At 45.8% G+C, this 20,955-nt stretch overlaps 1 protein-coding gene across 1 annotated transcript in view; it reads right to left on the reverse strand.

The window, feature by feature from the left end:
* The window catches only part of VIT (vitrin), a 99,274-nt gene that overhangs the window by 53,897 nt on the left and 24,422 nt on the right, over positions 1 to 20,955 (reverse strand). Inside the window, exons 3-4 of the mRNA XM_019794762.2 lie at positions 14,516 to 14,581; positions 886 to 1,042 (exon numbers count right to left, since the gene is read on the reverse strand). Coding sequence (XP_019650321.1) covers positions 886 to 1,042; positions 14,516 to 14,581 — 223 coding nt within the window. The remainder of the gene's footprint in view (positions 1 to 885; positions 1,043 to 14,515; positions 14,582 to 20,955) is intronic.

A 20,955-nucleotide genomic window follows, 5' to 3' on the forward strand; every position in this document is an offset into this window, starting at 1 on the left:
AAGAGACTGAAGCCTGAATACTTCAGAAACTTTGCCCAGTATCTGGTGGCTGAGCAATGTTTCAGGAGTCACGTCTCAAAGCAGTGGTTAGGAGCATGGGCACTGGACTTACGTTCGAGTCCCCACTTGGACACTTTCTAATAGCGCGGCATTAGAAAAGCTAGTCAGCCTCTCTCCATCTTTAAGATGCGGATTACAGCAGCAGTTACCGCATAGGGAACCGTGAGGGTTAGATAAGGTGACATAAGTGAGGTGCTCGACACAGACCCGTTAGCCTTATTGTCAAAGCTAGGAAGTAAACATGCCTCCCCCTGAGTTTGGACGCCCAGCCTAAGCAAAAGAGGTCTGAGGATTCTGCGAAGGTCACTTCTGCCTCTCTTCATTTAGGCAGTGACTTAGTTCCTGCCCCCCTTTCTGGATCCCAAACCAACAGCTGACTGAGCAGAACCACCTGTCACCCTCCTCCTGGCTTTGCCTGTTCTACTCATCTCCAAGCCATCACCAAGGTGTGACATTCCTTTTCCAAACTTCCAGGCCTTCGTAGTCACATCCCTAATATCTCCTTGTTCAGTACATACAGGTAGAAAAAACATGCTTTCTGTCACCGAGAACTTTGGTTTCCTTGTCATGAACACGAGAGAGTAGAATCCTCCTCCTCATCCCCTTAGGGTGAAGAGAAGTGGGTCCTTTCCACGGAGCGCTGTGAAAGGAGAGCCGGGACCACGCCTAGCATGGGCGTAATCCCACGGGACAGGGTCGCCCCGAGCAGTACGGGATGCTTGGTTACACGTGTGCAGTGTTGCTGGCTAAGTCCGGCACCCCTGCCCGGAGAGCTCCCTGCCCACAGCCTCACTGCTCGTTGTTAAGTAGCTCGGGGCTACCCACCTGTGAATCGCAGCTCCGCACACGCTGGAGTAGGATGCATAGACGTCTGTGCCATAAACGTGGTATTTGGGGTCTTGGCATCCTGCTGGACACTTTACAACGAACTCAGGATTGATTATCTTTCCAGCTTTGACATCGCAGTTGATCTGGGGCACAGCTGGGAAAGCAAAATGAGGTCAAAATTACACCTAGTGGTATCAGCTTATATACGGGGTGACTGTTAGGTCATAACTGTTCATTTACTTAATCTCCAAAAGCCAGAGCCTCGGCTGACCCTGGGTCCTCTCCATATAATGAAAGCAAAGATATAATTAGGACATTCCTCAGACCAAAAGAACAACAATGACCCTCCGTTGCATTTAGCCTGTTGAGAGCAAAAACAGAGGTGGAATCTTGTGCTTCTCCAGACAATTGAAGAGGAGAACTCTGGGAAAAGACCCACCTCCAAGGGTCAGAAATGTCACCTTGAGCCCATGGCTGGAGAACACTTGTTTTTCAGATACTCTGGGGCTAGCCCAGGAAAAGAGGGACCTCTCAGACAACCTTACAGGATGAAGGGAGGGCATTTCAGAAAGGGTCAATGAGGGAGCTTGGGCCTGGGGCCAGGTGGCCAGGACCAGGTTGGCCTGCTGCCTCAGAGGCCTGGGCTGGAGCCAGGTGGGAGGACGGAGATTGGGAGGGCTGGGAAGACAGAAAGAGATCTTTGGTCGTGGTCCTAGAGAATGGGTCCGAGGTCCAGGGTCAAGATGAGAACCATCTTGACTCATCGGCTTCTGCACTTGGTGGGAAGCAAGGCACAAGGCCCCCCCCCCCCCCCCCCCCCCCATGGAGCAATCTAGAGGAAACATTCTTTCATCTCTCATTCTTGGCTTGGTTGCAGCCATTCCCAGACTAGCCCTGTCCATCAGGCAAGTCTTCTAGAGCTGAAAGCTTGCCCAGGGATGAGGGGGCAGAGATTCTCTAGGGGCAGTGCCTAAGAGGGGGCGTAGCTGCGTCTTTCCTGAAAAAATTGCCCTCAAAACTCCTGAAGGAAAAGGTCTCCTAGACGATTCCATACTGGTGCCCTCGGAGCTGGGAATGTCTTCTGTCCTGGGCCCCGCTCTTCACAAGGGGCTCTGAAGCTGAGCACAGTTCAGAGGAAGCAGGCTCAGGAGTCCAGAAACAGACCGACCGCTGGCTGGCAGACGGGGCTGTTTGGCTGCGAGGAGGCGAGAATCTGGAAGGGGCAAGGGGTCGCTGTCTTCCCCAAAGAGGACAGTTGTATGCCATGACACCAGGCAGCCAAGCAAGAACTGAAGGGGAGACTTTCCAAAGAGGCCAATTTTGCAAAGAAGAACTTTCTAGTGCCTGAAGTTGCCCCCGAAAGAAAGGGGCTGCCTCCTGGAGCGGGGCTGGCTGGCGGGGTGGGGAGCGTGCGAGCAGGGCCTGAATATTTGAAGACGGGATTTCTGCATGGGGAGGGGGAGGTAGAAATAATGCCCCGCCCAGTGCTGGGAGTCCGTGATTACATACAGGGATGCAGGATCTCTGCCCGGCCACCCACCCTCTGACTGGGTTACAGAGATGGTCTCAGAGTTGTTAATGGCTTCCAGCTGTTTCCAAAATGCACAGTCTTTTTTTTTTTTTTTTTAACCCTTACGTACCTGAACGGAGCACAGCTGGGTTTCATTCAGACTACAGGGAGGAGTGAAGATAAACTCCTGCTCTTTTCCTAAACACTCCTCCCAGCCGATCGGGGCGCACAGGGCTGGGCCCGCGCGGAAGCCCTTCTCCCGGGGGTGGGGGGCCGAGCCTTGATCACAGGCTAAAACAATTTGTGGTCTCGGTTAAGAAGCCGAGCGCTGTGCTCTGAATGGCCTGCGGTTTTCTCCTCCCTACCACAGGTGGCCTCCTCTCCAAAGCTGTGCTCCTTTTATCTTTCATTCTTTTAAATCCTGATACTCAAGGCTGCATTTACTATTTTGAGCCTCAGAATTTTTTTTTTTAAAGGCAATTTGGGGGCTGAAGACGCCAGTGTAGTCTCTCCTGAAATTAGATAATTGATCCCTGGGTGTAATGGGACGTGCTCAGCTCCCCTCCATCTGCACACTTCACTCCCAAGTGCATCTGCTCCTTTACACGGACCCAAAACGGAAGGCTGCCTTCCTGGTTCTTAGGTGTTTGAACTAGGAGGTGACCTGCTCTGTGAACTGGGATAATGTGGATATGACTTTGGCTCTGGGAGGTTTTAGCTCTCCTGGCAGGCGGACCCGAATCTTCTGGAGTGGAGAAGATAAATGGGAGGTACATCTAGAACCTTACTGGATGAGTATTCCACAATGATCAAAGCTACTGAAAGACTTCTGGGTATTCACAGTACAGGAAGGGGTTTTCCATGAAAGAGTTGGTTTAAAAAGACAAGGGGGAAAAGGTCACATGGGGATATTGTGCTTCTTGCTAATCAAGTTCCCCTTCCCTTAAGGGATGTTTGTTTGTTTGTTTGTTTGTTTGGACTCAGTTTTTACAAAGGCCTGGGAGTACCTTAAATGAGATCTGCTTTAACTGCACCCAGTTAGATTAGTAAAATCAGTGAATTAACTCGACCCATAGCAGGGAAAAACGAAATCAAGCACATATGCTCATGTGCTTTGGAAAAACAGGGTGCAATGGCAAAGTGTGGCTAAAGGTCAAATATTTGTTAAATTTGTACAGAAAATTAAGCTGGAGAGAGTGAGCTAATTAAAAGTAATTGCCAAAATCACTGGAAAGTGTAATGTCTGAATCCAGCCTCTGGAAGCAGCAGCCATTTGCGTCTTTTTGGCCGCTCTTCTTTGAGGATGGAAACCATAGTTTAGTTCTTTCCAATATTCTCCCGGTTGTTTGTGAAGTTGTCTGTGTTCTTATAGCCTCGGAGAATCTTTCCTCCATCCACTCAATGCCCAAACGAGGTAATTTCTCTTTGCATTTCCTCTGAACACTTTTGAACTATTCGATCCTACAGCTTAGGTTTTCCTTTTTCTTTCTCTTTTGTTGTTTGGATTCATTTTCGTGTCTCCCTTCACCCTTCTCTGGGTGTTATCTCAGACATGCAGAAATAAGACTTCCTTAAGAGGACAAGTCAAAATGAAGGCAGCTCGAGAGGTAACTTCCTCGGGTCTGAAGGGAAGTAGGAAGACATGTGGCAAATGGCCAGAGTTTGGGGGTGGGGGGTGCTGCGTCCCCACTGTTAACCTCAGGATACAACTCAACAACTCAGTTAGAAGTCAACAGAAGGTTTCCCACCAGGAATGTTTTTGGAAAGCAAGGCAGAGCCTTTCCCATTCCTTCCTGAGTGGATGGCTGCCATGGTAGTGAGGGAGCCCTGGGCTGAAGTCACAGAGATCCTGAGCTTGCCCACAACTGCTTGGGTAGAACCTTTGCACAGAGACCTGCTCCTCGGCCATGTGCTCTTCTCCCTCCTGGGGAGAAAGTGATAGCCCTCTCCCGGTCACTATCATTTCACAACAGGGCTCAAAGTTAGAGCATGGCAGAATCCGCCAAGGATTTCTTCCCACAGGCCCTTGGCACCAGCCACAGGCAAAAGAGAACCACTTGCAACCTGGATGGTTAGAACTAAAAGATGACCTTTGGATGCGACTCCCTGAGGTCCTGTGATTGCTGTGTGGCTCTCAGAGGGTCCCCGGGCAAAACTGGTACTGTCTGAGCCACTATTTCATGCATCACTGAAATCTTAGAGGCAGGACTGTGCATGCTTCTGCCCCGGGTTGGTTCTCCTGCCTGATCAAATAACAGATCAGGGGATGGGTTATCAGACCGGGTGATGTCACGTACAATAAGCCAATGACATAGCAGGCCAAATCAGAGGGAACACTCTACTTGTTGTTTCCCATTCACCTTTTCACTGATCCCAGGCAAGCTCTGCTGCTTTTGGAAAACAGATGTCCTAATCAATTAACAGAAAGCCATTGTAAGCTCGCCTCCTGGCTATTTATGAGGAAGAATTGTTATAACATAAAAGTACTTATGCATAAGTAGTTTTGATATGAAATTTGATTTTGTTAGACTGTGATATTGGACTAGAGCAAAATCCTATTTTAAGAGAATTATTTAAAAATGTTAATGAAATGAAAATGACCATTAAATAAAATTTGAAGATGAATGTTTCCTTCTCCTTGATCCTGACACCCAGGGACCAAATCACGGTAATCTTTCCTTTATAGTGACTTCTTTTGCAAAGCATTCTTTCCCATTTTTCTTAAACAGTCCTCAACAACATTGAATCTTTGGGTAAAAGCTTTTTTACTGCCTGTGAAAAAATTCTAAAATCCTTAAGGCCTTTCCATAGTCCCCTCCACGGAACTTCTGGGCTTGCCAATAAGGTTCTTGGTAATTTTCAAATGCATATTATCTTGCAGACTTGGTCTGGATCATTTCTCACACCTGGAACCATTTTTCCTTTTACCTGTTTAAATGCTACTACTTTTCAAGGTCCCAGTTTCACTTGTATCTTCATTCACCTACTAGAATATATACTCCACAAACGCAGGGATTTCTGTCTGTTTTGTTTACTGCTGATCAAGAATGTCTGCTGGGGGCGCCTGGGTAGCTTAGCTGGTTCAGCATCTGACTCTTGGTTTTGGCTTAGTTAGCGATCTCAGGTTCATGAGATCGAGCCCCATGTCAGGCTGCATGCTCAGTGAGGAGTCTGCTTGAGATTCTGTCCCTCCCCCTGGCTTGTACGTGTGCTGTCTCTCTCAAATAAATAAATAAATAAAATCTTTTTTAAAAAGTGCTGAATGAGTGAATGAATAAAACCAGCCCATTAGCAAATCTTATTAGTTTTGTTTCCACATCTGCTATTCCTCTCTGCCTCCACCTTGGCCCAAGTCACCAACATTTCCTGTCTGGACTATTAATGTAATAGCCTTGTATCTTATCTTCTTTCTTCCATGTTGCCCTTCCCTTTGCCCCAATCCTTTCTCCATTGGACAGCCAGTGTGATACTTTAAAAAAAGGTAATCACTTTTCATCAATCTCCTGCTTAAAACCCTCATCAGCTTCCTATCACCCTTAGGATAATGTGCAAGCTCTTTGAGATGGTCTATGAGGCCCTAAAGGATTTGTTCCCTGTACTCCTGTCTACTTAATCTCCTACCACTGGTTCTTGGTGATGAGAAAGTATCTGCCAGCAAAGGCCTAGAAGAAGGACCATCCAGACAGAAAGAAGAACCAGGGGAAAAACCCTGTTGTGAGAATGGGCTTGGTGGTTTGAAGAACGTAAAGGAGGCCTGTGTGTGTAAAGAACAGTGGATGAGGGAGAGAGGTGTCTATGATGCAGTCTGGGAGGTAAGCAGGGGTCAAATCATGTGAGGATTGGATGAATTAATAATCCCACTATAACCAAGATGTCAACGAATGTTCTTGCTAGCTCTTTTCTGGACTACGCAGTAGTTTTTTTCAGAAGAAATTTCTTGATAAGCCTAATTGGGATAGAGGCTGAGCTTCCAAGGGCCTGCATGTGGGCTGAACTCTTCAGAGAGGCAAGGAGAAGCATCTACCCATAAAATCACTGGTTATTCAGGAGAGAGCGGGTGGGGGATGAGATGGTAAGGGAGAGCGAGTGAGGGTGTAATGAGGTGCTGGTGGAAGAAGGTTTTACACTCCACGAGGTGACCTCTTCTGTTGCTCCTTGAAAATATGTAGCAAAGGCTCCAAAATATGATAAAACATCAGATACAGGGAAGTTTCTTGTAGGAGTCAGTAAAGGAGCTGAGTCACAGGGCAGGGCAAAACAGGAAGGCCATGGGAACACAGGAGTGACTAGGTAGAGAAATCATGAGGAAGTCCATTGCAGATTCTCCACAAATCATGGGGCATGCTCCAGACGTCTAAAAAGATTGTAGAATTGGTATTTACACAGGCTTAATCTGGCATCTGAGGATCCATGGTGGCCAGGCTAACACTGGGATGATGAAATTATAGCGTTAGTTCACGGTGGGCTGGATTTGAACTCTGATGTCTGAGTCCTATACTGTCCCACATTCTCCCCTGAGCCAAGCTTTTTCCAATTTGTGAAGCTGTGGGGGCCAAAGAACTATTTTCCTCTGGTCGTGAAAGATTTCTCAAGAAGAATATATCAGGCAACAGTTGTGGGAAACGTAAGACATATGATGGAGATTGTTTATAAGGACAGACCCAGTGAAGAGCACATGCCTCAACAGGTAACTCCAAGCTCAAGTTTTAAGCAACTTCAAAAAGTCTGTGAAGTCTGGTCCTTCTAACCAGGTTCGAGACAATACCTTTATCCATACGCCATGGAGGGATTGGATAGCAGGGGTTAGTCTAGCTGTGGCAACACAGCTTTGGGGCAGCTGCAAAAGTTTGTGTCTCTAAAAATAACCTATTTCTAGTTCATGAAGGGCTCTAATACACATTTTTTCACTTGACCCTTACGAAACCTTGAGAGGTATATTCTTTCTATATATCAGAGAAGTGAGTTGACTTGCTCAAGCTTGGGCACCAAGTCAGTGGCAGAGGGAGGACCTGAACTCAGGCTCTCTGGCTCTAAAGCCAAGACTTGGCCACCTCCACCTGGTTGCTTCTTCCATAGTGGAGGAGAAAGGGTTAAATTGCTGTTCCCTACTCTAATCCTACAGGACTTTTCTGAACTCCAAGGTCACTGACAGCCATCAGCAGGTGAATGTTTCTTGCATATAGGTTGTGTGTGTGTGTGTGTGTGTGTGTGTGTGCATCTGTGCATTTATCCCACTGTTTTCCTGTTAGCCCTGAGAATTGCTATGGTAGAGTTTCCTCCACTAAAAATCTGCAACACAGAGAGTGCACCTCCCTTCTCACCCCCACATCAGAAGGACAGCTAGAAAGTGAATCCTCTTCCTTTTTCATGGTCTGAAAAAAGGCACACACACCAGTCGGTGCTGAGGACACACTGGTGTTGGCACCAGGGGATTACTTACGAGTTGCTGCAGCTAACAACACATGAAGCTACCAGGACGCTGTGTGTGTTGTACCCAAATCCCACAACCACCTGGAGCCGCGTATCTCTTCATCAGTGTCCAAGGCACTAAATAACCAAGTCCCGGAACAATTACCTGCTCATGCCCAAGGCAGTACCGCTGGGAATCATCAACCCTTCAAGGTTGATTGCAAAGAGCTTTCCATGCCTTACAAGGCATCAAGGTTAACTTACTGGAGAGAACTATGTGAATTAAAGGTTGTACATTTCACTGCAAGCTAAGACTATTTCCACAGAATCAAACGTAGTGGAAATATTTCAGAGTGTAGCTTCAATGCCAGCGGAGAGGATTGTGCTGTTGTTGATCTTGGTGATTGTCGACTTCATTACGTAGTTGGCTCCAAAGACTCTGAGGGTCCCCACTGTCTAAGGAATTGCCAAGAACAAAGCTTCTCTGAGTGGCCTTGCCTAGTTCTAATGCACCTCCCAGCTGCGTCTCCAGTGACGCCCCCCACGCTTAAACCAACCACCTCACTCACTGTTTCCTGACCTCATCTTCCACTTTTCCCCCAGGATGTCTGGGCTTAGTCTACTTGGAAAGCCCTCCCGCCTACCTTTGCCTGTAAAATTCTACTTATAGTTGTCCTACCTCAAATGTGCCTTCATGAAATCAGTATGAATCCTATTCCTATAGCCTTTGTTATTCTCATGTAATAATTTACTACATTTTGCTTTATTTTATAGTGGGTTTTTCTTGTTGTTGTTTTTTTCACTGTTCATTTATCCATCCATTCAACAAAGACTCAGTGAACACTAATTAGGTCTTCATGCTGCTTTTGGTCTAGCTGCAAGAGAGACTGTATGAGAAAGCTCTTACAAGAATGGGTGAGGCATGCCGAGGTGGCTCAGTCAGTGAAGAGTCTGCCTTGGGCTCAGGTCATGATCTCGGGGTCCTGGGATAGAACCCCACATTAGGCTCCCTTTTCAGTGGGGAACCTGCTTCTCCCTCTGCCTTCTGCTCCCCCTACTTGTGTGTGCTCGCACGTGTGCTCTCTCTCTCTCTCTCTGGCAAATAAATAAAGTATTTTTTTTAAAGAAGAATGGGTGATAAGTACAGAGCAGAGGAAGTGCAGTGCACACAGGAGCCATCTAAACTGGTTTAGTGTGTGTTTTGGCAATGGGCATTGGGTCCAGAAAGTCTCACCTTTGCATGATTTTATTTTATCTGATACAAGATTGGGTGCTCACTTGTCAGAGAGATTGCAGGATGGAAAGCTGGCGACATGATGCATTGAGCTGACCATCATGGCTTTCAGCTGGGCGATGCCACCTTCTCTGAACCCAGTCTTCTGGGACTTCCTCACATGTAGAAACGTTATTGAGGAGATTTGGTAACTTAAAAGCTCTTCTTTCTCTACAAGCACTGATGGGCAAAGGTTATTCTGGAGTTGTTGGTGGACATAATTTAAGGTGAAACGTATGATGTGTTTATTGCAGTGTGGGCTGAAATAGTCATGAGTTGAAGAGAAGGCCCTTTCTGAATGTGTAATCGACACATAAATGAAGTTAATCCTTAAAATTCATAAGGTATCGTGACTGCCTTCGGAGAAAGAGTGTTACGAACACACCTAAACCCTTCAATCATTATTTGTGGCCTTCCACAATCACGAAAAATGCAGCCCCATTTTTGGCCATTTGTTAGAAAATGCTTGAACAGGTTTGTGCCTAAATCTAGCACCGACGTGCCTCTAAGTCAGGCCAGCTCAGGGCTCTGAAACGTAACAGGGAAATGAGAACCTTGAAAAATCACCTCTAAAAATAAACTTGGTAAAACTCTCATTTCATATAGTATGGTGAACTTTACCATTGACCATGCAGCAGGTTAGTGTATTGAGACACTAACTTACTTTTATTTTCATTCTGTTTTTTTCCTCATACTATTCTAAGAAGGTAGTTAGGCATTTGTCTTCAAACACCTCTGGAATGCAAGGTTGCAAGAGAGAGGGCAGAGTTGCCCAAAGAAAACTCTCCCTCAGGTGCTGGGAATTAGTCCCTCCAAATCCCCCTTGTTTGAGGGCACTGGGCTTGGCTGGCCCAAAGAGTGTTGGAGAGGAAATGGTCTTCCAACACTGGGAAGGTGGCAGTGGGCCGGTAGGTCCCAGTAAGGGAAATGTCCCTGTTCCCTTACAGCTGCCTGAAAGGAGCATCATCTTGGAGGAATACCTGGTGTGGTGCCCATCAGGGCGAAGCCTTAGGCGTGGGACTTCCCCATTGTTCCCAAGATGCCACCAGTCAGAAAACAATGGAGCGCCCAACTTCTACAGGTAAACATGGGCTTGGACCCTGAGCAGTGCAGGGGACCTCCCTGGATGTTGTAGATGGAACAAGGCCTCCAGGGCCTGGCTCGGGGAAGGAGGAAGCCCCTGTAATGATGGAATTTTAATTTCTCAGGCCCTGGAAATTGGCAGTTTGGAGTCCGACTTGATTTGATTTAGAAAATGAGGTGATGTGATAAGCCAAGTATGGCGGAGTAACATTGTGCCCAATGTGTATGGGGAAGCAAGATATTAGCTTGAAGTGGATGGTCATGTGTAAGTAGACGAGAAGATTTGTAAGAACTTGCCCCTTTTCTTTTTTCTTTTCTTTTTTTTTCTTCCTCTTTCTTCCTTCCTTTCTTTCCCTTTCTTTCTTTCTCTTCATCGTTGCTTTCCATTTTGTAAACCCCCCATGCCAGAGTATTTTCTACATGTACTACCTTCTTGGTCTGAAGGGCCCCCAATGGAGCTGAGTGATGTCCACGAGGGCCTCTGGGAAGGCCATGAGCAGACCAAAGAAATGGAAAAAAGGGAAAGGAGATGAGAAGAAACAGAAATAATAAAAAAGTGTGGAGGAGAGAATGTGACAATTACCTAAAGCAAAGTGACCCTACTTGTACACGGAATAGACAAACTCGTAGGGCGTGTGGCTTCCAGCGGCACGGAGGGAAGACGCCCATGGCAGTTCCTCCTTTCCTGTTACCTCCACAGCTCTTCTCCTGTTTCCTATTCAGTCAGCCCGTGATCATCCCACACCCACTCTGCCTCCAGGCAGCAGGGACTGCATTCCTCCGTCCTGGCTGGCTTGGCAGGAGGGACTGGGAAAAGCCTTTTGGGGGGGAACCTCACACAGACGTGCATTTCCAGTCCGGCTCTGCCCACTCGGGGCACCCCGTCTTGGGCACCGGATGCTCAGGACTCAAGCGCCGGGCTGCATGCGGAGTAGGGCTCAGTGTGCATGGACCAGAGCCCTCGGAGCACTTTCTTCTCGTTACTTTACCTTCAGTCCTCTGGGTGGTGAGGACCCTCCGTCTCGCACGAACACTGGTGCCAGTGGAGGGCTGGCTAGAGGAGAGGTCGGAGGGCACTGGAGAGTGCCCGTGGTTTTACGTTCGGATCTGGAAGCAACCCCGATCTGGGATAGCTCTGGGCTCCCCGCGCTCTCGGATGTCCGGGGGAACCGGAGTTCCGGGAGGGCTTGCTAAGACACGGAGGGCTGGGCAGTCCGAGCCGGGGTGCGTCGCGCAGGTGGTCGCAGGGGCTGCCGGTCCAGGAACTGAGGGTCAGTGGCCGGGGTGGCTCTCACACTGAGTCCAAAGTGATCTGTTTAAAGCCCAGCTCTTATGATTTCCCTTTTCTGCTGAAAACCCTTTAGTAGCTCCCCGCCAGATGTCCTTTGAGGTGTCAGCTGCAAGAGTAAAACGGTGACGCACCCCAGAAGGAGCTCAGGGGCGTCCAGGCGTCCGGGAGACAGGCACGAGGTGCGTGCATTCATCTCGCACGGACACAGGGGAAGATGTAATTGTTCTGTCTCCCACTTCACCGGACCCCTTTGCGTGCAAAGCCGTTCTGACGTGATACACACTTTCACCGCACCTGTACGTGCGTATAAACCTCTGTGCTTTTTCTCGCTAACAAGTGGCGTGCTCGCTCCTCTCTCTCTGTCTGTTGGCAGGGAGCATTTCTTGGCTGGCAGGACGGTCTTATTTCCCTGGCCCAACCCTAAGCAGCTTACTCTTCTCTGAGAACCACCGCGCAGCAGGGGATGATGCCGTGCAGTTCTCTCTCCCAGGAATGTGGACTCGGTACTGAGAGACACGGTGTGCCCAGAGTGGGGGGAGGGCAGGGGAGAGGGGGAGAGGGAGGAAAAGAGAGAGGAGAGGGAGACAGTGGGGCAGACACGTAGAGAGAAGCAGAGGTACTGATTCTTGAGGCCTTTTACCTGGGGTACTGTTCCAGTGAGTTCTAGCTGCCAACCCGCGAGCTGCTCCATGTCCCACAAAAATCCCTTTTGGATTCGTGCTAATTGCAACCAACATAGCCTGCATGGAGATATTCCCATTGCCCTCATGAGGATGTCCAGATTCCTGGACATGGTAACAAAGCTCTCCACGATCCGATGCCTGCTTACCCCTCCATCTCTTATCTCAACACATTCACTTCCTACTCCAGATTTCGGTCATATTGGACTACTTTTTAGTTCTTTCCGTTCTTCAGGCCTCAGGCATGCTGTTTTCTCTCTGCCTGTAACACTCTTTCCTCCTCATCTTTGCCTGGTCTACACCTATTTGGTCTTCACATATCAGTGTAGGTAGGTCGCTTCCTCCAGGAAGCCCTTCCAGATATACAGCTTCTTCTCCATATTCTTGGAGTACCTGTAGCTGCCTGGTGACTTGTCTTTCTTTCTCCCTAGTTTTTGAGCTCTGCTAGGGCAAAGGCTGAGTCTCAAATGCTGTTGTATCTGAGTGTCTAGCATAGTACCTGGTACTTGGTGGGCACCCAATAAATACTCGTACAGTGAATGAATGGCGTGCCTCCTGGCCATCAGTCACCTACCCCAGATTGACAAGACTGGAAAGAAAAAGTGAAAATTGCTTTGGCCTCAAGCTATAGACTGTCATTTGGAAATACTCCTGAGATAAAGAATCAGATACTGCCATGGCTTGGGAATATCCTATTACCTTCGTTGTCTTCCCCCCTCCCCCTCCCTTATTTAATGATTGTGCCAGGGTTTCTAATTAGAGAAAAGGCCTCCTGCATTTATTGATTCAACTATGCTGCATCACCAGGGAGATGTTGAGTATAAGGTTAGAATTTAGCATATCAGAAACTCAATCCATTTGAGATCTCTCAAAGAGGTTTGCCCTTGGGTCATTTAGCACAGCCTTTCAGAGTTGCTGAAAACCGTTGTCATGGTAATCATGGACCCTTTCATGATTTTTGTATATGAGTTAATGAAGATACTGGAAACAGCCCAACGGAATTCATACTTGGGTGTGCATTTGTCTCCATATTAACCCAATCATTGTTTTGAACACACATCTGCCCCTGGGCTGATTCTCTTGGCTCTTGGTAGCGACAGGAATAAATAAGCAACTGATTCCTTTTTAGTATTTTAGGCTTGGAGGCTGTGGCTGGCTGCCCTTTTGGTCTCATTTCAACAGGAAATCCCACATGGAGGGTTTAAAGGAGCAGAAGGAAAAAAAATGGTGTGTGAAGCAAATATCTTTCTTTTATTTCGGATTTTTAATGTTGCTGATTTCAAGCATCTAAATTTAATGCCTATAAAGAAGCTTCAGTTGTGGAGAACACAGAACATTAACTGTATCTATGGCATTTTTTAATGGTCCTTTATAAATATGCTTTAACTTAGGCCTCCATCAAGTCTACAGATTTAGGTCCGGATATCTCAGCGTGCTTACAGCATTTGAATGTGAGCATTTCCATCTATGTCCCATCCTGCTAGTGGTTTCCCAATATCCATTCTTCCTTCTTTCCTGTACTACAACCCCTTACTTTTAGCGTAGTCATGTGGATGCTGGAAATCAAGACATTTCCCATTCTCCCCTAATGCTGGCTGGTGGTACTTAAGTAGAAGTGGTGTATTTGATTCCCTGGACCTATCTTTAAAGGGATGGGTATTCATCCTTCTTCATCCCTTCCTACCAACTGGAACATGGACGTGATGGGTGGAGCTGGGGCACCCATTTTGGAACATGAGCTGAGAGCCGCGTTGAGGAAAGCAGAATGACAAGGTAGAAGGAGTGTGGGTCCCTGACGATTGTGAAGCTTCCATAAAAGCCCAGACTATGTTTACAGGAGGGAGAAAGAAACTTCAGCCTTATTTAAGCAGTTGTTCTAGATTCCCTGTCATCCAATCTTAACTGATGTACCATCCAAAAATGAAATTTATTTTTCCTCTATACTGATTAGGTGTGAAACCTTCTGGGCTTTGCTGTGAGATTTACCTTCTGATCCCAGAGCATGCTGGAAGGAGGGCAGATTTGTATTAGCGAGACTGAATTTTCTGGTATGGGGAATTGACATTTCAATGGCGAGAAAATACCTACTCCAGCTTCGCCAAAGAGACACAGTGTTGTTTGGTCTTTGTACGTGCAATTTGAAATGTTCCAATATAATGGAACCATGTATCTTTCACCTCAAATCAGCCCTCCTATCTCAAATGATTTTTGGAATGAAGTAGGTGATAAATAACAATCGTTACGAATCAGTCTGAAAGCAAAGCAATTGAAGTAAGACCAAAAAAACCCCCAAATCTTCCAAATTACCTGAAACAAGTACAACAGTCCTCTACATGAGAGATGCAAGCCTTATGCTAAAGAGGAATTGCAATTTTACTTACTGAACTTGGGCCTTTTTATCTTCTTGGTCACGTCCTTATTTGAGTGTATTCCAGTCACCAGCAAAACTACATGGAGAAAATGAAAGAAAACCTAATCAGTGTCATTTTATGCAAACACTTTCTCTCTTTTGACCCTTATCGCTGCTTCCATCACATGTTAAAATATCCTCATTGGTGGAACTCATGTTCCCTTAAATGAAGATTGGGTAAATAAGCTGAATAGTCTGTGTACTTATCTTGGCCCCTGCTGAAGGAGCCATCCAAAAACACCTCTTGGGCACCTGTCCTCTGTTTTGCCGCTTTGCATTTCACCACACCAAGTGTGCCCTCTCTAGTGTCCAAAGGAGGACATGGGGGACTGGAGAAGTCCACTCATTTGTTTGGTGCCAGAAACAAATGATGGAGATAGGGTGAGCACCAGGCCCTTCCTTTGTTCCACATTAAGTTTCCAAATGGCTCATTTCCATCTGGTCAGAGAACTGTGTGTGTGTGTGTGTGTGTGTGTGTGTGAGAGAGAGAGAGAGAGAGAGAGAGAGAGAGAGAGAGAGAGAAAGAAGGTAGAATGGAGGGGATGTGTAAAAAGTCCCTGGGAAGAGCTGTCTGGGAAAGGAAGACAAGGGGAGAGGGGGCTGGGGAGAAGAGGGGGACTGGGTCTGAGAGGTGACCTGAGTGTCCCCAGGTGGTCCTCTGTAGCAGCACCTGCTTCTGTGCCCCATCAAGGCCAAGTGCAGGTAGTTGACCTCCCTCCTCAGGAAAAGGAGCAGAACAGCTTTTGGGTACTGCTGTCTTCAGGAAGTATAACAACAGAGGGAGGAGGGGGAATTCTTTATCCTTTTTAGTTCAAAGTCGCATTACCAGTTTGAGCCTTGTATTTTTTTTTTTTTAAAGATTTTATTTATTTATTTGACAGAGATAGAGACAGCCAGTGAGAGAGGGAACACAAGCAGGGGGAGTGGGAGAGGAAGAAGCAGGCTCGTAGCAGAGGAGCCTGATGTGGGGCTCGATCCCATAATGCCGGGATCACGCCCTGAGCTTCAAAGGCAGACGCTTAACGGCTGTGCCACCCAGGCGCCCCAGAGCCTTGTATTTTTAAAAAAATAACATTGACTAGTTTTTTTCTTATTACCAGAATAGTACATGTTCCTCACACAAGAATATAAAAAGCGCAAGGAACAGTACTGAAAACATAGATGAACAGAAAAGATGGAATATTTTTGTTTTTTCTATACACACATATTCATGCAGGTGCTTTTAAGAGCACATTGGACCATGCTCACTGTTTACAATGTTTTGTAACTTCTACTTAAGGACATATACAAACATTTTGTCTTGTCATTAAATGATCCTTAGATTAAATTGCTAATTCCTAAATTACAATGTTACTTGTAAGTGCCTGAAAGGTGTTGCACTATACGGGCGTACTGTAGTTTAGTCGACTTCTGATTTAGTATAGATAGCTTCATCTTGGCCCTGATCTTTTGTTATTTCCTTTAAATAAATTTCCAAATAGGATTTCTTGTCTGAAAGATATGCCTACTTAGAGTTTCGATATGTATTGTGAACATTTCTCATAGCATTTTTTTATAAGCAATGTCTGAAAACGCTCACATCTCTATGCCAATGCTAATTCTCCCTGTAGATGGAAAAGCAATATTTTCCTTTCAAAAGGCTAGTCACTTCTCCATTTTTCTTCCTTCCTCACCAGGCATCCTTCTGCTTAACTTGCCTCTATTTAACCACTTTTTTGAGAAACTCACTTTCTGGGTAGAGTTGGGACTCCAGAGGTAAACATGGCGCGAATAGGGTAATAAAAATAGGCATTCTACTTTGTGGGGTGTGTGTGAGTGTGTGTGAGTGTGTGTGTGTGAACCCAGCACAGATGTTTAATTAAGGCATAAATGGACTTAGGAAATCTTGACTGGCAGCTACCTTTGAAGGAAAATGTCACCAGGGTTTGTTAAGAACATTTTTATTTATTGGTGATTATCTCGCTAGGCCGTACCAATGATGCAGCCCCTGAATTATCCCCAGTTTTGACTAGTAGCATTAGCTGAGGCTGGACAGTTGACATACCATGTCCTTCGAGAACAGACACATAAAAGAGAACTGAGTAGGAACCACAAGTCTAGCCAAGCGGAATGAAGGCAGACATTTTTTAGGTGTTATTTACTTCTGGGGTTTGGGTGGGTAAAAGTGTCCTGGAGGTCTAATTTTTATAGTAGTCTCTGTGTCATTTAACTCTGAGCGAAGACACGTCTTCATTTTAGACACAAGAACAACAAATCCTAGAATATTTTAAAGGACAAATACTACATAAATATGTAGAAGAATATTAAGCAAGTTAATTAGAAGGAGTAATTGAAATGGTCATGAATTTGGGTATCAATTCTTCTGGAAAACCAAATAACTGTCCTTCTGGGCCTCTGGGCCTGTGGCAAGTGGTTTATAATTCCATATCATTAGGACTATAAATATTTTAGTAGGACCACCCCATCACTCGCATTGGCTCACCCACGACCCACCAGGCTGAAAACATGCAAAGCTGGGTTCAGTTCTACCGCAGTGGTTAATAAAGTCATTATTGTCAATACTACACAGAGGCCCTCTCCTCAGCTTAGATGCTTGTTAATTAAAACTCCCCAGAAACCGCTCCTCAAGGGGAGGGCTGGTCAATAAGGCTGAAAATGTGCTTGTGCCCTGGAGTCTTCATTTCTCCTCTGTAAGGCTTCTCTTGCTACACTGGAAGTGGTGAATTGAGTGTTGAATTTGGGAAACGGAAAAAATCAGTCTTGTGTCGCTTTTCTTAGGAAGCCAGGCAAGAGCACGGGGATGGATGGCTGACACTCACTTCAAAGTACAAAGTGGACCACAGGTCTGAAAAACCAGTCCCTTCTGCAGGAGCAGCTAGTTATCAGGCTACTCAGGTCATTAGCGTCTACAAGGCTTGAGGAAGTTAAGTCTAGAGTCCAAAGTTCCAAGGCAATCACTGTTTACGAAATGTGCAGCAATACTTCGCAACTGTTAAAAATCCAGAGTTCTAGTTTTGAATAACACGGAATAAAGTTCTCACCCTTTGACAGTGGTGCTTGATATTTCAAAACAAACTGAATGTTGAAATTACTTTTTCAAATAAAAAGTAATTCCCCCCACTTCTCACTCTCTTCCTCTCTAGAGTAGCCATCATTATAGTTAAGATGGCTGAGGCGTAATTGTTTTAAAATTCAATTGAAATAAATTACCATCAGCTTAGAGATAGAGAAATGCAAACAAATTAGCTTATAACAATGTTCAATCTCATTCATGGTAAAAAAAAAAATGCAAGCTAAAGCCACACAACGGGATAGTTTCCCTATCATGTCAGTAAATAGTGAACAGGAGATTATACTTAATCTGGCATGGATTTGAGATTAGGGTGTTTAGGTGAACTGCTGGTGAAGTCTAAGCCGGGGGAGTCCTTCTGGAAAGCTATTTGGTAATATATTTCAGTAGTCTTGAAAATGGTTATATTCTTTGTCCTAGAAAATACACCCCTAGGAATGTATCCCAAGATATAAATTAGAGATATAGACAAAAATTTATGTAAAAAATGGTCACTATAGCATTATTTATAATGGCAATCTGGAAATAAATGTTGGAAATGTCCCAACAGTCGGGGTTCCCTGAGCGTTTCTTACAAATGATGAACTAAAAAATATTAGACGAACTGGCAAGTGCTCAGCTCTAACCTGAAGAATGATTCTGACAAAATTAGAATATATGCAAGAGAAATAAGTGCAACAAACACACCAAAATGTTAATAATGATGGCATTGTCACTTCTATTTTATATTTTGTCTATTCCCATTTTACAGTGTAGTCCATATATAAATCCCATATTTCATAGAGAATATGTTTCTTCTACAACTAAATAAGACAAGATAAATTGTTTTTTAATTGGGTCATATTGAAATCCCATAGACTTATGATATTGAAAAGGGCATACCGAAATCATCAGTAGGGTTAATGGGCATTCGTATCCCAGTCTTCTGGCCAGTAATGAATTATAATTAGAATTCACTTACTTTCAAGAAAGACTTGAAGTGCCAGGACATCTAATCAATGATCGAATCAGGAAGTATCTACTGAAAACTTAACTACGTGTCCACAACTTTTATAGAAATGCCTCCATGGAGCCCGTAGACTCCAGGGCTCTAGTGGTGCTGACAAGGATTTTCTCCTTGACCAAACTTTAATGGGGTCCCTCCAAGCCCTTTTCCCAACTGGCCTTTGACCTTGGGCTTCGGTGTTCCTCCTCGTTGGTCCTGCATCACCTGGTTTTAGCAAGGATCCTGTTTAGAGAGAATCCCTCACCCTTGATATCTGATCACCCTGGTCTGCCTTTAGCAAGAATCATGTCAGGTAGGTTTAGCAAGAATCCCCCACCCTTGATGTCTTCGGTCAGTAATTTCCATCCACCGACCCCTGCAACCTGCTGCTCAGATATAAATCTCTGTGTTCCTTGTTGTATTTGGAATTGAGCCCAGTTCTATAGTGAGATCTCCTCTATTGCAGTAGTTTAAAGTTTTTACCAATTTAAACACTATCCAGCTCTGGTTCTCTTTAAGTGTTCACAATACCTTCCTGCAAACGGATTTACAAAGCAGATCATTTTAAAGCAGTTCAGATTTCCTCCATGCTTTAATTTGGCAGTATGTACTCAGTTAAACATCTAGCATCAAATAAATCAGAGCTTCATAACAAAGACAGGACAACTTATTCTCTACAATCATTTTAAATCATAAAATTATGCTTCAAATCACAGAATATTAAAGCTGGGAGGAGCTTTGTAGGTTATCCTTTTATTTTATAAAAAAGACACAAAGGTCAGGGTTCACACCTTGGCTAAAGCTATAGTTCTTTGGGGGCAGAAGCTGGAACCAGACTGCAAGTTTGCTGGCTACTGCCCTCGCCCATTTATTCCACTTGCTCCCTGTAAGCGCAGTTGCTGACTATACATGGTGCTCCAAAAACAGTCGTAAAACTCTGCTGTATCATAAACTCAAGGATGTCTCAAACAAACATGCTAGCTCTGATATATATTAAACGCTAAATTGACATTAATTTAGAGGGTTTTGGGGGGGATCATTGGACAGTACTGTGTCATATTTGATTCGTAGTAAATATATATTTTGGTTTTTTGGCCAAGTTTCTGGGTCATAGCTCCCCAAACTCTTGAAATTTTGTGAACGGTAAGAGCAATGGGGACATCTTTTGTTATAATATTTGGTTTCTTGTCCTCCCTTCCTGAAATCAGAGCCATAAAGGTGAAATAGATGTTTTGTTATTCATAACAAGCCCCTTTCAATCACAATTGAGTGAGGTAACTTTGGGTATCCACTAAAAAAGAGGGAGCTGGTTGCCAGGGGAACCAACCTCAAATGGAAGGCTTTGGTCCCACTCTCTGATTTCTGGGCAGGGGAGAGGGGCTAGAGATTGAATCAATCACCAACGGCCAGTGAGTTAATCAATCATGCCCATGTACTGAAGCTTCCATAAAAACCCAAAAGGATAGGGTTCAGAGAGGCTTCCATGTTGGTGAATCAGAATGCTTCTACGTGGAAAATTGGTGGGGGGGGAGTTAAGATGGTGGAGGAGTAGGGGACCCCTTTTTCAGCCAGTCCCCTGAGTCGAGCTGGATAGGTACCAGAGCAGACTGAACATCCACGGAATCAGCCTGAGACGCAGGAAGATACATCTGGATCTCTACAAATGAACATCTCCAGCTCTGAGTATTGAGGTAGGAAGCGGGGAGCCGTGAAACCGCGCAGAGATATTGGAAGATAAACGGAAGGGGGAGGGAGCCGCTGCGTTTGGGCACTGAGAAGCAGTAGCCACCTGCACCGGGGAGCGGGCGGACTCGTGGACAGCACCCGTGAGAGAGCAGACTGAGACTGTGAGCCGGGAGCGCGAGAGCCCAAGCATCTCACGGAGCTCCGGAACACCAGTGTGCCCACTGGATACAGACTGAGACCAGGAGCTCCGAGAGCGCACACGGGGCAGCTGGCGGCTGGCTGTGTTAGAAACACAAAGGACAGGGGCGCCTGGGTGGCACAGCGGTTAAGCATCTGCCTTCAGCTCAGGGCGTGATCCCAGCATTATGGGATCGAGCCCCACATCAGGCTCCTCTGCTATGAGCCTGCTTCCTCCCCCACTCTCCCTGCTTGTGTTCCCTCTCTCGCTGGCTGTCTCTATCTCTGTCGAATAAATAAATAAAATCTTTAAAAAAAAAAAGAAAGAAACACAAAGGACAGAGACATGCGGGCCCTGGAAGTGAGTGCTGGGATGCCAGGTGTGGGGTGCACATCCCGGGACGCTGCAGGGTTGAGCAGCACCAGCAGAAACAGAGTTAAAGTGGCCAGAACATCAGTGGAGAATGGTCCGCGATCCCTCTGTTCTGAGACA

The sequence above is a fragment of the Ailuropoda melanoleuca genome, chromosome 4 (assembly GCF_002007445.2).
Source record: "Ailuropoda melanoleuca isolate Jingjing chromosome 4, ASM200744v2, whole genome shotgun sequence".
Lineage (NCBI taxonomy): Eukaryota > Metazoa > Chordata > Mammalia > Carnivora > Ursidae > Ailuropoda > Ailuropoda melanoleuca.